The sequence below is a fragment of the Ziziphus jujuba genome, chromosome 10 (assembly GCF_031755915.1).
Source record: "Ziziphus jujuba cultivar Dongzao chromosome 10, ASM3175591v1".
Classification (NCBI taxonomy): domain Eukaryota; kingdom Viridiplantae; phylum Streptophyta; class Magnoliopsida; order Rosales; family Rhamnaceae; genus Ziziphus; species Ziziphus jujuba.
Window position 1 is genome coordinate 23,561,518 of NC_083388.1, and position 14,321 is coordinate 23,575,838.

Here is a 14,321-nt window from a genome sequence, read left to right on the forward strand (position 1 = left end):
AAAATATATTTTTTTATTTTTAGAATGCTCTAATGACATGCAAATTTAGACTGATTCGCAGCCATAGGAAAACCATAAATAAATAAATAAAGATTTGAAATTGAAAAGCTGATACTGAATTCAATATGTGCGGTGCAGATTGAAGTGTAGTAATTTGCTTTATTGCTCACGAATTGATCAATTAAATATACAAAACAAATAAGTATGCATATACTACAATAAATAACATATAAGTATGCATATACCACATACGAGCTCGACGACGACATATCAAGTTGTCAAGTGGGAAATTAAATGATCACGTGACAGTAGGACGTACTGTTACAAAGCACACGAATAATAATAATAATAATAATAATAATAATAAATATTATGATTGCCAACTCCATTGAAAATACATCATTAAAATAAAATACTCACAAAAAAAATTTGATTAAAGTAAAATAAAACAAAACAAAACAACTGGTTGAGAATTCACAACGTGAAGAAAATAAAAAAAATAAAAAGAAGGGAAAAATGAGAGAGAAATTTAAGGACCCAAAAAATGATATTCACACAAACACTTCATAAGAGAGATTCAGAGAGGTACGAAACCATCAATCGAATACCCAATATTAATGAAACTCAACAAACACCAGCTTCCCTCTTTAATTGCGCCTCCCTAATTATGTTCCTTAACTACCTTCCCCTTCTTTTACATTGTTCATCTCCTCCAGCCTTTTACTTTATATGCTATATATACATATATAACAAGCTAAGCTACATAGTCTACGTTATATATTTGCTACATCACTGTCTCTTCCTCTCTGGGAATATATATATAATATATACATATATAATGTCTAACAGCAACAGTCGGGTTACAGTTCTTTCTAAACTAACGACAGTATCCAGTAGACCAGTCGGGCCGGATCATACCCACTCGTTTACTGCACTGGACCATGCCATGGGCCTTCACAGTCTCCATATTATCTTCTACTTCAAGGACAACATATTGAACGATTTTGATTTGGACCATTCCAGGGTTTCTCTCTCCGAGACTCTTTCACTGTACCCGCAGGTTACGGGCCGGTTGACCCGAGATGAGAATGGCAACTGGGCAGTCAAGTGCAACGACGCCGGTGTTCGGGTCGTTAAGGCCCTGGTTGGAACCACTCTCGATGAGTGGTTGAGCTCGGCTGATATGTTGGAAGAGAAGGATCTAACCGTCTGGGATGATATGCCTGATGATCCAAGTACATGGTCACCATTTCGGGTCCAGGTACTATATATATATATATATATATTTTTTTTTTTGTTTGGTAATACGGGTCCAGGTACGATACTACTTTCTTTTTCTGGGTTTTATGCATATTTGGGTAATTGGGTCGTAATTTTATCCCATATTCTCTTATATAATTGGTAAGATTTCTGTGAACAGATATTTTTTTGTCTGTGAAATGTTAATTTGTATTGGTAGGTTTTATTTATGTGATCAAAATATTGATAAGACATTAAAAAAAAAAAAATGAAGTAAGTTTATTTATTATAATGTATTTACATAACTATAGTCTTTATGTAATAAAATTATGTATGAAGCAAGTGGAGCACTTCCTTTGAAAAATAAATACAATACTTTTTTTTTTTTTATGTTTATTTATAATTGAAATTGAAAACTTATACCAACCCAGAAGAATCTAGGTGTAACAATAATAAAATCATGCCTATATAAGTCCAAACAAATTTTTTTTTTTTTTTTTCCTTTTTTTCCTTGCTGAAGAAGTCCAAACAATTAGATACATATCTATCTTTGTCACTTCGTAACATCATTTTCAAAGAGATACGTGGCAGCACATAATAGGACATACATATATCTTTTGTGTGGGAAGATAGACCCTAAACAAGCAAGCAAAACGTACGGACTTTTACTCATGGATACTTTCCTATTGGGTGGTTAGGTGGCATGTATACTTGTTCAAATCAGGAATTTAACAAATTTTTTTTATCAAAATTTTAATAATTTTTTATAATATTAAATTAATATTATTTTATAAATAAATAAATTATTTAAAAATTATCAAATTATAAGTAAAACAATTTAATCATTTTAGATTTATCATTTTAAAATTTAAAATTTACCATCATCATTAATAAATTATTGGATCAGATGGAAAATTTCAATTTCTAATTAATAAAAAAAGTTATATTATACACTTTTAAAGTTGTTTTTTATTATAATTGAATATTTTGGTGTTTATAATATTTATAATTTTATAAAAATATCTTATTATAATTAAAAAAAAAATCAAAATTGCATATGCAACATAATATACCGTTAATAAAATAAAAGGCCAAAAACCTTAAACAAGAAAATGATACGTTATTCAATGTCACATTATATTATATTATATTACCAAAAAAAAAAAACAAATGATATGCAGGTAAGTGAATTCGAAGGAGGAGGATTAGCAATTGGGCTGAGCTGCACTCACATGCATGCAGACCCAACTTCAGCAACCATACTCCTCAATTCATGGACCCAGGTTCACCGTCGGCAGCCCATAACCCACCCGCCTTTCTACTCGCCGCCGAAACTCCATCTACGACCGGTTACGAACCTCCAGACACAATCCGCAACCTTCTACGAAACCAAGTCCAAACAGCCTATGCAATGTACCGTACAAATGGCTTCGGCGACCTTCAGGTTCTCTCACGCAACTATCAAACAATTGCTTCTGGAAATCCACGAGAAATGCCCAGATGCAACCCCTTTCGATGTCCTCGCTGCGCTCTTCTGGTCACGCGTCGCTAGATTAAAGGCCGGCAAGAATAACGACCAGAGACGCTCTCTAACGGTCTGCGTGGACTTCCGGAAGCTTCTCCGGCCACCGCTGCCAGTTGGGTACTACGGCAACGCACTGCATTTCTCACAGCTGTCGTTGGGTTCGGAAGAAATGGAGGGCTGTGGGCTAGGACACGTGGCGGAAAGGTTGCACCACCACATGTCGAGAATAGAGGAGGAGGAAGAGATTTTGTCTGCGATGGAGTGGTTGGAATCGCGCAAGGATGAGGAAACAGGGAAGTTGGCTGCGCCGTTCAGGATGTACGGCCCTGAATTAACCTGTGTTAATATGGAGCACATGATCGTTAAAAGCGGGCCCACTGGGAATGAATATACGGCGATGTTTGATGAAGATGCTGGGCCAGTCCACGTGTCGTATAACGTGGGGAACGTGGAAGGTGAAGGTTTGATCATGGTGATGCCCGGTCCAGAAGAAGGGCTTGGGAGGACAGTGACGGTGACTTTGCCAAGCAAGCAGTTGGGTGAGTTATGTGAGGATGAAGCTGTACTGGGCTTGCACCCAAAATTGCTTCTAAGTGGGAGACATTAGTACAGCCGGTTTTTGTTTTTGGTTATGAGAGTCCAGCAAATATTAGGAGTTTTATGATTGCAAAATTATAAGACCCCTGTAAAAGGTCAAAAGTGGGTGGAACATTTAATGAAGTAGAGGGTAGGGCCCGGGGGGCCAAATGATGGTAATTTCTAGCTCTTACAATCCATATATGTACATGTGTTTGCCAGTGCGAGTTTAGTCAATCAACGTGTTGATTGCTGTTGTTAATATTCATCAGTTTATTTGTCAAAATTTGGATGCTAGCAAGTGAAATTTTTTCAAATCAAATTTTATTTCTTCCAAGGCCAGAACAAGAAAAATCATTTGTGAGTGAAAAATCAAATGTGGCAAAGAAAGCCTGAAAATCTGTTCACCACCAGCTGTTAAGCCTGAAAATCTGTTCACCACCAGCTGTTTTGCCTAATACAAATCCATAACAACACCTTACAAAACCACTTCAACTAACCAGTTTATTACCATCCCCTAATCACAAAGTGCAAATAATACACAAGTTTGTCAACAATTATATAACCACATATATTGCTCCGATTTTACAGTATTACCGACATTAATGCCCCGCTATCAAGTTGAGATGTTGGACTGTTTCGGAGGAGTGTCGGCAAACTTCCATGAACCTTTCAGAATGTTTTCACTAGCTCTATCACCTGCCACCTCTTCAATTGGTACAGCATCTGATATTTCTTTCAGTTCTTCTTCACTCAGTTTCAGCCTCAGGGAACCAATATTGTCGTGTACGTGCTCAATCTTAGTTGGCCCTGTAGAAATTCAAAACTAAACGTAACCATAACTGGTGCTTTTCAAAATAAATGCTTATTGGGGTACAGAGTAGATAGCTACACCATCACACATGGTCGTATATGCTTGTTGTCACCTCACACATGCCATGAAGCTCAGCGGGTGCTTTTCAAAATAAATGCTAATTCGGTACAGAGTAGATAGATACGCCATCACACATGGGCCACTTCCTATCTTCTGACTTTAGCAATTAACTGCTTGTAGTACTGAATAGTTCAGAATTCCCATGCTTATACTACTGTCTCATTTTTATGGTAAGTTTGCTTATCAGATGAAAATGAAAACCACCAAGCAGAGTCCTTGCATTATTCCCCATTAATTCGTATATTTCTAGATGAAACTATAAACCCACAAATACATGCTTGCACTTCCAACTAAAGTATTACTGAGAGAAAGAAAGAGCATGAAACACTCACCAGGGATTGGTACAACATCATCCCCTTGTTGAAGAATCCAAGCTATTGCTAGTTGAGCAGGAGAGCACTGATGCCTTCTAGCAAGTGTTTCTATTCGACTATAAATGGTCTTGTTCTTCATCAAGTTCTCTCCATGGAACCGAGGATTGGAGGCCATATGTAAGGGGAAAAGGAAACTTTCAAATTAACTGAAAATCTATTGCCTAAATATTAATTTTCTATGCAGAAAAGAAAAATCGTTCATATGCTTCCGTATCTAAAGTTAATTTCTCAATTTTCGGTGAATAAACTAATATCCAACAGAAATATGATTAACAACTGGAAAGAATTGTAAGAGGCTTCATATGTTTCAGAGAAGACTGTTAATGTCCAAATCTGAAATTTCAATATAGTTCATCGCTGAGGATCAAGTGGGTTCAGAAACTTATTTTGTTCCTCCAAAAACAAATTAGAAAAAGACTATCTATCAAACACACTGAATAGGCAAAAATCTTTTACCAGAAAACCATTTGTAGGCACACTTTCCACAACTCCTATGCCACCGAAGAAACCACGACCAAGAGGACTATATGGAACTATTCCGATGCCAAGCTCCCTGCACGCCATGCCTCAAAAATTTGAGCCATACATTACACCATTTGCTTGCAGTAAGTTTTTAGATCTATTTTCCTTTTCTTTTTTAATTAATTACCACATTAAAGACCCCAAACTATCAAACTAAGGAAGGAAAATTGCTGCAAATGAGACCCAAATTTCTACGTTTACAATGCATTACTATAACATCACACCATCTAAAACATTGTCTTTTTCTTATTCTTTCTCCCAAAAAGAAACAGAAGCCATGGGCATAACTACTTTCCGAAGAAAAATTGGATTGTGAACAAACCTGCAAAGAGGAACTATCTCTTCCTCAATATCACGGGTCCAAAGCGACCATTCCATTTGCAGTGCTGTAATGGGATGAACTGCATGTGCCCTCCTTATAGTGTCAGGACTGGCTTCGGATAGCCCAATATATTTTATCTTCCCCTCCTCCACAAGCTTCTTCAGCTCACCCATCTAACCTCCAAATATAAGTATCTAATCATTTTCATAAATTTAAAGTTGGTTCTTATATTACTTGAAAGAACTAAAGAATTTCCACAGAAAGTGAACCACTTACAGTTTCCTCTATAGGGATTGAAGTGTCAATCCTATGCTGATAATAGAGATCAATATAATCCACATCAAGACGCTTCAAGCTGGCCTCACAGCATGAACGCACATACTCAGGAGTTCCCTTCACTATGATACCACTACCCTCTACTCCCACTATACCAAACTTGGTGGATAATTGAATTTTTTGTCGAGGCAATTGCTTCAACGCCTAATACATAATGAGATAGCAACAATAAAGATGCCTTTGCATATTACAGAATACAGATAATAAGAAAAACCCAGATGACAAAACGCAGAAAAAAAAAAAAAAGAAAAAAAGAAAAAAAACCTAGACTTGTCAAATAAAAGCAGTGAGCTTCCTTATTAATAAACTCAGGCAACTTCCGGGAGCTCCAATTAATAAAAGAGAAAACTACCTTTCCAACAAGAAGTTCATTAGAGTGAGCACCATAAAGATCGGCTGTGTCAAAGTAAGTGATTCCCTTGTTAAAAGCCTCTTTTATTATCAAAATCCCATCCTCCTCTGACTGGATATCACTCAGGCGCATACAACCACAACCCAACTTTGACACCTGCGAAGGGTAAGAAAATGGAAAGACCATGAAAAAATGGGGAAAAAAAAAGGATGATGGAAATGAATACCAAATGGAGATTAACAAGGGGGTTATCATAGAAAAACGATAGAAGCAAATTGAGTTGAAGAAGTTGAATGGAAGAAATAGAAAAATGAAATTGATATGGTTTAGACGGTATACCTCAAGTCCCTGATTGCCAAGTTTAACAGTTGGAACTTTGACTCCGTCGTACTCAGCCATGTTTAAACAAATTCTTAGCCTTATCCGGATTTTTAAGGTCTCGAAGTATCAGTGTCGGACAAGAAGCCAAAGAGTAATCAGTGTGCGAGTGTGGCAGTTGAGGTCCGTGGATGGTTGGTTAAAAGCACATTTATGTATTTATTTATTTTTTTTCAGATGGGATGGTCAAAGCCGAGGAGTTGAAATGGATTGATGTAGGATCATTCAACAGATACAGTCAGAGATCGTGAAAAACAGATAAAAAGTTATTCGAAAAAGAATCAATCAAAATGCCCCCAGCCGCGAATCCAACCCGGCTCCGTACCGTGATACTATTCTACCATATCCGCTTGAGCGAGTGGAGTCTCGCATTAACTTGAAACATAAAGTCAAATTTTATTTTATTTTATTGTTATTATTTTTTTTGTGGGTCCAACATTCTTATACAAAAATTAACGAGTACATTACATTATATAAAACTGCACAAAACCTCTCTATTTTTTTTGAACTATGGATTAACACCCCCCCCCCCCCCAAAAAAAAAATAATAATTATAGAACCGTGTATTGGAAAAAAAAAATTGTTTTTGGACCACAATAGATTGTTTAGGCGATATTTAGATTTGGGAGCACAAGCAAGAATAACATAAGAATTGAAGGGTACCACACACACACACACTTACACACACACTCACCTAAGAAAAAAAAAATTGTGAATGAAATGAAAATGATGTTTGAAAGAGTGCTAAGTCAGGGTATTGGGTCATCATACATGGGAGAAAACCCATTTGCCTTTATCTTGCGAATAATTTGGTCCTGTTATCTAAAATTCTTGCTCACTCCAAATGTTGCACTTATTCTGATAGTAATTTACAATCACCAACAACAGTTTCGTGTAATACAACTCAAATGAAAGATATAAGGATATTTAACTTCCAAAGCACTTAACAAAGTACATCGAACGGTCAGTTTATCACAAAATTCCATAGAAATTTTTATTTTTATGTTGTTCATCAAATGCTGCAAGTAATCTAGCAACTACTCAGCAGCAAATACGATGACATTCAGCAAATACCCAGCAGCAGACACGATGGCATTCCCTAGTTTTACAACATACTGTATCAACCAAGTGAAATGGAGACTAGGACATGTCTTAAGCTCAGACCTTGGACTCTTTTGGAGGAGTGTTGGCAAAGTTCCATGACGATTTCACCATGTTACCATAAGTTCTACTACCTGCCACTTCTTCAATTGGTACAGCATCGGATATCTCTTTCAGGTCTTCTGCAGTAAGTTTCACCCTCACTGAGCCAATGTTGTCATCTAGGTTCTTAATTTTAGTTGTCCCTGTAGAAATTCAAAGTAAACAAACAAATTCAGTTCAAAAATGACCTTTTTCTGTATCCTACAAAGTAGAAAATGATCTTCTCAGTTGCATGTCATATCCACAAACATTGCTCATGGATAGTATCAGCTTTACAGCTTCAATGCAACTATGGCTTTCATGCAGTTTTAAGGAAAACCTTATAAGCTACAGGGCATGACATTCTCAAAGCCCATATATTGGGATACTTTCTATCTTTTAACCTCAGCAGTTAACTAGTCATACTTTTAGAATGATTCTCCCATATTATCTTATCGTCTGATTTTCATAAAAGTGTAATAATTAGATAAAAAGCAAAAGCACCCAACTGTGTCATTGAATTTATAACTATTAATCCATATCTTTCTCGAGCAAACTATAAATCCGTGCAGATACAGATATACACAGGCTCATGTTTTGTGCAAACACAGAGACATAGACAAACAAAGCATCTAGCTTATAATACTTTAAGATTAAAGAGAAAAAACAAAAGTGTGAATCACTCACCAGGGATTGGTACCACATCATCCCCTTGTTCAAGAACCCAAGCCAACGCTAGCTGAGCAGGAGAGCAGTGGTGCTTTCTGGCAAGAGTTTCTATTCGATCATAAATGATCTTGTTCTTGTTCAAGTTCTCTCCTAGGAACCGAGGATGGGAGACCTTATAAAGCGGGAAAGAGTCAGTTACTCAGTTACAAATTTTTCCACAAGCAAAAAGCGAAAATCCTTCATATGCTCAAGTCTCTAATCAAAAGTTAGCTTCAGAAATTTTAGTGAATGAACTATTATCCAGCAGAAACATGCTTAACAAAAATATTGTCAGAGCTCTATATGTTCCAGTAAAGAATAATTTTGACCAAAGCTTGATATAAAAAGTTATTACCACTCATCAATATGATTCATGATTGAGACAAATGATGTCAAAGAAACAAAGTTGTTTCTCCAATAACAATCTTTTTTACCACCAAAAAAAAAAAAAAAAAAGGAAAAAAAAAAAAAGATAATCTATTAACAGACAAAATCTTTTTACCAAGAAACTATCTGCAGGCAGACTTTCAACAACTGCTTTCCCAGCGAAAAACCCACGACCAAGAGGACTATAGGGAACTATTCCAATGCCAAGCTCCCTGCAAGGCTTTATGCATCGATATTAAAAATATCATCCAACAAAATAATTTACACATAAACTAAAATTACCACAAGGTATAATATTTGCTTCTAGCTGGTTTCTATTTTCCTTGTTCTTCCTTAAATAACCAAACAAAAAGCAAATTACATCAAAATATCAAGCCAGTAACATCTAACTAATGAATGCAGATTGTTGCAAAAGCGAGTCAAATTTATACATTTACAATTTCTAAATATACAACCAGACCATCTAAAACATTTATTTCCTTTTTCTTTCTCTTCAAATAGCAAGAGGCGCAATGGAGATAACCATTTTCCATAACAACAATTGGATTGTAAATAAACCTGCAAACTGGAATTATCTCTTCCTCAACATCACGAGTCCAAAGGGACCACTCAATTTGCAGTGCTGTAATAGGATGAACTGCATGTGCCCTCCTTATTGTGTCCACGCTAGCTTCGGATAGCCCAATATACTTTATCTTTCCCTCTTCCACAAGCTTCTTGAGCTCACTAATCTATCATCCAAAAAAAAAAAAAAGAGTCTAATTTAGTCATTTCTTATAGGTCGGTTCCAACATTACTTTTAAAGGGATGATATAATTTCCAAAGACCGCTAATTTTACTACTGAGACATATCAAAGTCGCAGGCTTGCAGTTGAAAAAGAAAAGTGAATCACTCACAGTTTCCTCTATAGGGACTGAAGTGTCAATACGGTGCTGATAATATAGATCAATGTAGTCCACACCAAGACGCGTCAAGCTGGCCTCACAGCACGAACGAGCATACTCAGGAGTTCCCCTCACTATCATGCCATCAGCATTGATTCCTGCTATTCCAAACTTTGTGGCCAATTGAACTTTTTCCCGAGGCAACTGCTTCAACGCCTATATATATAATAACAACAGAAAGACACCATTTATAATTAACATTACAAACAGATGTATGAGCTACTTAACAACAAAAGACAAAATAGAAAAATATATATATATATTTTTTTAAATGAACAGAGAGTTTCCTTATATCTAATCTAAGAAATAACCATTTACTAACACAGACTACATTCTTCAAAAAGATATTAGTTTGTCGTAAACCCAAAAACAAAAACACAAACCCATTTAAAGTTACAGGTGGAGATCACAAACCTTTCCAACAAGAATTTCATTAGAATGAGCTCCATATACGTCGGCCGTGTCAAAAAAAGTGATTCCTTTATTGAAGGCCTCTTTTATTATCAAAATCCCATCCTCCTCAGCCACAGGAGAGTTGTAGACTCCACTCAGACCCATACATCCAAATCCAAGCTTTGACACCTGGAAGGTAAGAAAATCGAAAATTATTGATAAATGAGGGGAAACAATTAAAAAAAAAAAAACAACAAAGAAAAAGAAATGAAATGAACTGAAATTGATATGGGTATAAAGGAAATTAAAATGGGATTTTTTTTTTTTTTTGAGAGAAATTAAAGATGGGATTTTTACCTCAAGTCCTTGACTGCCCAGTTTAACCTTTGGAACTTGGACTCTCTGATTATCAGCCATGTTTAAGCAAAATTTTAGCCCTTTGAAGGTCTGAAAGTCTCGGTATAAGATCAAAAGCCAAGCAAATACTTTTTAAGTAGTTGAATGACTGTGTAAGTAGGTTAAGGTTTTTTTGGTGAATGTGTGTAAGTTGAGGTTGGTAGATAAAAATTCCGATACGATAGTCTATGTCGTTGAAACTGGGAAGTTGGGCTGGTAAGAACTTAACAAACACGCTAAAATAAAATCAAAAAAGGAAACTTGCACCAGCCGGGAATCGAACCCGGGTCTGTACCGTGGCAGGGTACTATTCTACCACTAGACCACTGGTGCTTTGGTGTTGATCTTGACAGTTTTAGATTAATTCTTAAAACCCATGGGGATATTTTTTGAAATTTTATTTTAGATTAGGTGTCTTCGCTAGTTCGTCATTGATTATGTCAATTATTTCCCGTCTTTTATCATCATTTTACTTTTTTGTTTATACATTTCAACGCTTAAGTTATTTTGCTTTTTGTGACGTACAACAGTATTGAATTGACTATACCTATATGAATAGAGTTAATTACACTGATCCTCTTCTAGTTTTTCTTAATTATAATTAAATACTTTCAGATTTATTATAATTATATTTGTATCTCTTCCCATAAAAATTCATCCAAAAAAATATTTTCTTTCTCTTATGTGGCAATTAAAATTAATGAAATACCCTTATATATTAATTAAATGGATTTTGATTTGTTTGAAAAGTAATTATCAATTTTCAATATCACCTCCTAAAATGTTTAAAATATAAATAGAGAGAGTGCAATGGAAATTTGATAAATAACATGCACATCCTCTATTATTTGGAAAATTGATGAATTATCAGTTCAATAGTTGTAATGGCATTTTATTAAATTTTCAGATGTAACAAAATATATTTCAAAGTGTCATAATAGCCATTGGCTATACAAAAAATAACATGGTTGCAATCCTATTGGACTAATATTTTGTACACATCTAAATGTGTGCTGTGTCTCAAAAAAAAAAAAAAAAAGAAGTGACATAGCTTTCTATGCTATGCACTATATGTACCCTAGCCTTCATGTACATTTGCTTGATGAAAGTCACCATGTACACCTATCAAAATATTCCTATAACTAACTTGCATTGAAGAAACAATTTGCATCTAATTTCAACCGCAAATTGAAATCCTCAATTCAACCAAAAAGCATTTAAATGTACTAAAGCCCCCAATGTACAACCATATATCAAAATCCATAACTATTTATCAAAATATTATTGCACTTGATGCTGTGGACTTGCTGCAGTGGCTATGGCTGAGAAAACCAAAGGACTCACCGTGGATTGGGATGATAAGCCTTGAGGCTGGGATGAAGAAGCTCCCTAATTAATTGGACAATAGACAAACAGCAAAAATTAATATAAACATGCATACAAGATAGTTCTTTAACAAAAAAAATACAGACAATATAATTTTCAACATATAAAAATACCTGTGCATTTCCTTGGACAGCAATATATACCTGTGAAGTTCCTTGGGCAACATCAACTTTAGCAGGTTCCTTTTATCAAACAAAGTGACAAAAATTAATACACAAAGCCAAAAAAATAATTTATTTATCATCTTGACCAAAAAAAAAAAAACCACACAACCTCTTCTTTTTTTTGGGCATCAACTGTTAGATATTCCTAAGTAAAAAACACACACACAATCAACTTCTAAAAAATATCAAATCAAATTTTTAGTCATTTCCCAAAAATAAATTTAAGAGAAGAGATATTATATCGGGCATTTATAAGGCTTCCTTCACCTTTAGCAATACCCTTAAATGAAGCAAATGAAAGAAATTAATAATCTTTGGAAAAACACACCAAATTGAAAAAACACACCAGAATTTTCTTTTCATCAATAAAGAAAATATAATTAATGTACAAAGCAATGAAAAATATAACTTAAAAAAAAAAAACAAGTTATCCAAAAATAAGAAAATTTTTACATCTGATTTTTTTCTTCTTCTTTGTAACACCCCGTCCCGAACCATGTCGGAATTTTTGCACGTTGACCGAGGTTGACTGTTGACCGTTGACCGTTGACCAAGGGATCAAAAGTTGACTTTTTGACCCGGTTGGAATTCTAGGTTGAATGAGGTACCGTTATGAAGTACATGTTGGCACGAGTTCGTAGACTGGTAGCACGTTGAAATCGGAGCTACGGTTTGAAAGTTATGAGCAAAACCAGTTGAGGTCCAAACTGTCCAAGAGGTGCCGAGGTTGACTTTTTATTCATGCAAGGTTGAGCGTTGACTCATGCATGGTTGTGAAGTGCTCGTTGATACGAGTCCGTAGACTAGCGGCACGTCTGATTTGGACATGTGGTTTGAAAGTTATGGACCTGTAGAATTTTTCAAATACCGTATTATTTTAATATTATTTTACACGCATAACGATGTGCCACGTGTGACTTAATGAAGGTGACCATGTGTTCCCATGTTGAGAAGCCACATGTCAACCATGTGTAAAATCAAATTATTTTTATTATTATTTTAAATAATAATATTATTTAATTAATTTTAAATCATTTCATTTTATTTTTCTTTTTCTTTTTCTTTTCTTTTCCCCACGTGGGAAAACACCTTTTTCTTTCTTTTTTTCTTTTTTTTCTTTTTTCTTTTCCCTTCCTTTCCTTCCCTTCTTCCCCGAGCCCGACCGAGATAAACACACACGCAGAAATTTTTTTTCCTCTCTCTCTCTCTCCTTTGACTCTCTCCCTCTCTCTGTTTGACCGGCGTTTGGCCGGATTTCAGTCGTCGGAATGCTACACGCGCCGGGGTTAGATTGCCCAAAATTCCCACCGTTTGAAAGATCCCTCAAGTTTAATACCGGCCGAAACTTTCCGACCAAATTCCGGCTACCTCCGGCGGAATTGGGGTCGATGGAGACCGGATTGGTAATCCTCATTCCACGAGCTTCAATTCGGTATATTATTTGCCTATTTTGGTTAACGTTTGTGTTTGACCCCCCGGGTACCGGGTATTATTTACCCGAATAAAATATTAATTTATTTGACTGTCTGTGAATTTTGTTCTAGGAACACCGGTGAGTCGTGAAATTGATCCCATGGTGGATCGTAGTTTAATTGCGTGTTCCAAGTGAGTGACCCACCTTTGAAAATGTTTTTGGGGTAATTAATTGTATTTATGTGGTATTAAATTGATATCTGTAATTGGTGCTCATGTGGTGTATTTTAAATACAATCGGGAAAAAATATTATTTTATATATATATTTACCCAATGGTGCTAAATGAAATTTTGAGGTCATTAGAAATTCCCGATTATTATTTTATTATGGTTTAATTTATTATTTATGCATGAGCAAAGTGTATTTTGGTAGTATTTGTACATGATTTTTAGTATTGATTTTTCGGGCATAATTGGGTTAAATATTTTATGAAAATATTTGTTTAAGTTAGTGGTTTAATTTTATAAATTATGCCCGCGGTATTTCAATTGTTGAATCTCGTATTACGAGAAAAGGTATGGTTTTATCTGTTATCGATGTTTTCGTACCGGGTTGTTAAATAAAAATATGTGGGATGGTATTTTGTGAAAATTGGTATATTTTCCATGGTAATTTTGGAAAACGGTACGGTTGGTTAATAATGTTTATTTTTAGACGCACTCATACAGTATTGGTGTTCTGGTGTATGGTGTATGGACACGTGGTAGCGCGTGGTTATTATGTGGTT

General features: G+C 35.3%; 3 protein-coding genes and 1 non-coding gene across 4 annotated transcripts; 1 reads left to right on the forward strand and 3 right to left on the reverse strand.

Moving 5' to 3' along the window:
- Positions 1–622: 622 nt before the first annotated feature.
- Positions 623–3,626, forward strand: LOC107412199 (hydroxycinnamoyltransferase). The gene is made up of 2 exons (XM_016019915.4): positions 623–1,261; positions 2,421–3,626. The coding sequence occupies exons 1-2, from the start codon at positions 668–670 to the stop codon at positions 3,369–3,371; spliced, it is 1,545 nt and encodes a 514-aa protein (XP_015875401.3). The 5' UTR covers positions 623–667; the 3' UTR covers positions 3,372–3,626.
- Positions 3,627–3,823: 197 nt separating this feature from the next.
- LOC107412201 (probable aldo-keto reductase 1) lies at positions 3,824–6,858 on the reverse strand. Its single transcript, XM_060812417.1, has 7 exons — positions 6,520–6,858; positions 6,181–6,336; positions 5,769–5,972; positions 5,493–5,665; positions 5,107–5,201; positions 4,607–4,762; positions 3,824–4,150 (listed from the first exon to the last, which is right to left on the reverse strand). Exons 1-7 carry the CDS (start codon positions 6,577–6,579, stop codon positions 3,957–3,959), a joined length of 1,038 nt encoding a protein of 345 aa, XP_060668400.1. The 5' UTR covers positions 6,580–6,858; the 3' UTR covers positions 3,824–3,956.
- Positions 6,859–7,467: 609 nt separating this feature from the next.
- LOC107412160 (probable aldo-keto reductase 1) lies at positions 7,468–10,770 on the reverse strand. Its single transcript, XM_016019868.4, has 7 exons — positions 10,531–10,770; positions 10,195–10,362; positions 9,733–9,936; positions 9,394–9,566; positions 8,951–9,047; positions 8,428–8,581; positions 7,468–7,904 (listed from the first exon to the last, which is right to left on the reverse strand). Exons 1-7 carry the CDS (start codon positions 10,588–10,590, stop codon positions 7,717–7,719), a joined length of 1,044 nt encoding a protein of 347 aa, XP_015875354.1. The 5' UTR covers positions 10,591–10,770; the 3' UTR covers positions 7,468–7,716.
- Positions 10,771–10,831: 61 nt separating this feature from the next.
- TRNAG-GCC (transfer RNA glycine (anticodon GCC)) lies at positions 10,832–10,902 on the reverse strand. The gene has a single exon. It is a non-coding gene; the product is annotated as a tRNA-Gly (tRNA).
- Positions 10,903–14,321: the final 3,419 nt, after the last annotated feature.

Coding starts and splice junctions, on each gene's coding strand:
- LOC107412199 (XM_016019915.4), top strand. CDS start 668: ATGTTCCTTAACTACCTTCCCCTTCTTTTACATTGTTCATCTCCTCCA. Junction 1,262..2,420: donor GGTCACCATTTCGGGTCCAG/GTACTATATATA, acceptor AATGATATGCAG/GTAAGTGAATTCGAAGGAGG.
- LOC107412201 (XM_060812417.1), bottom strand. CDS start 6,579: ATGGCTGAGTACGACGGAGTCAAAGTTCCAACTGTTAAACTTGGCAAT. Junction 6,337..6,519: donor TTGGCAATCAGGGACTTGAG/GTATACCGTCTA, acceptor TACCCTTCGCAG/GTGTCAAAGTTGGGTTGTGG. Junction 5,973..6,180: donor ATGAACTTCTTGTTGGAAAG/GTAGTTTTCTCT, acceptor ATTATGTATTAG/GCGTTGAAGCAATTGCCTCG.
- LOC107412160 (XM_016019868.4), bottom strand. CDS start 10,590: ATGGCTGATAATCAGAGAGTCCAAGTTCCAAAGGTTAAACTGGGCAGT. Junction 9,567..9,732: donor CAGTCCCTATAGAGGAAACT/GTGAGTGATTCA, acceptor TTTGGATGATAG/ATTAGTGAGCTCAAGAAGCT. Junction 8,582..8,950: donor TGCCTGCAGATAGTTTCTTG/GTAAAAAGATTT, acceptor CCGCTTTATAAG/GTCTCCCATCCTCGGTTCCT.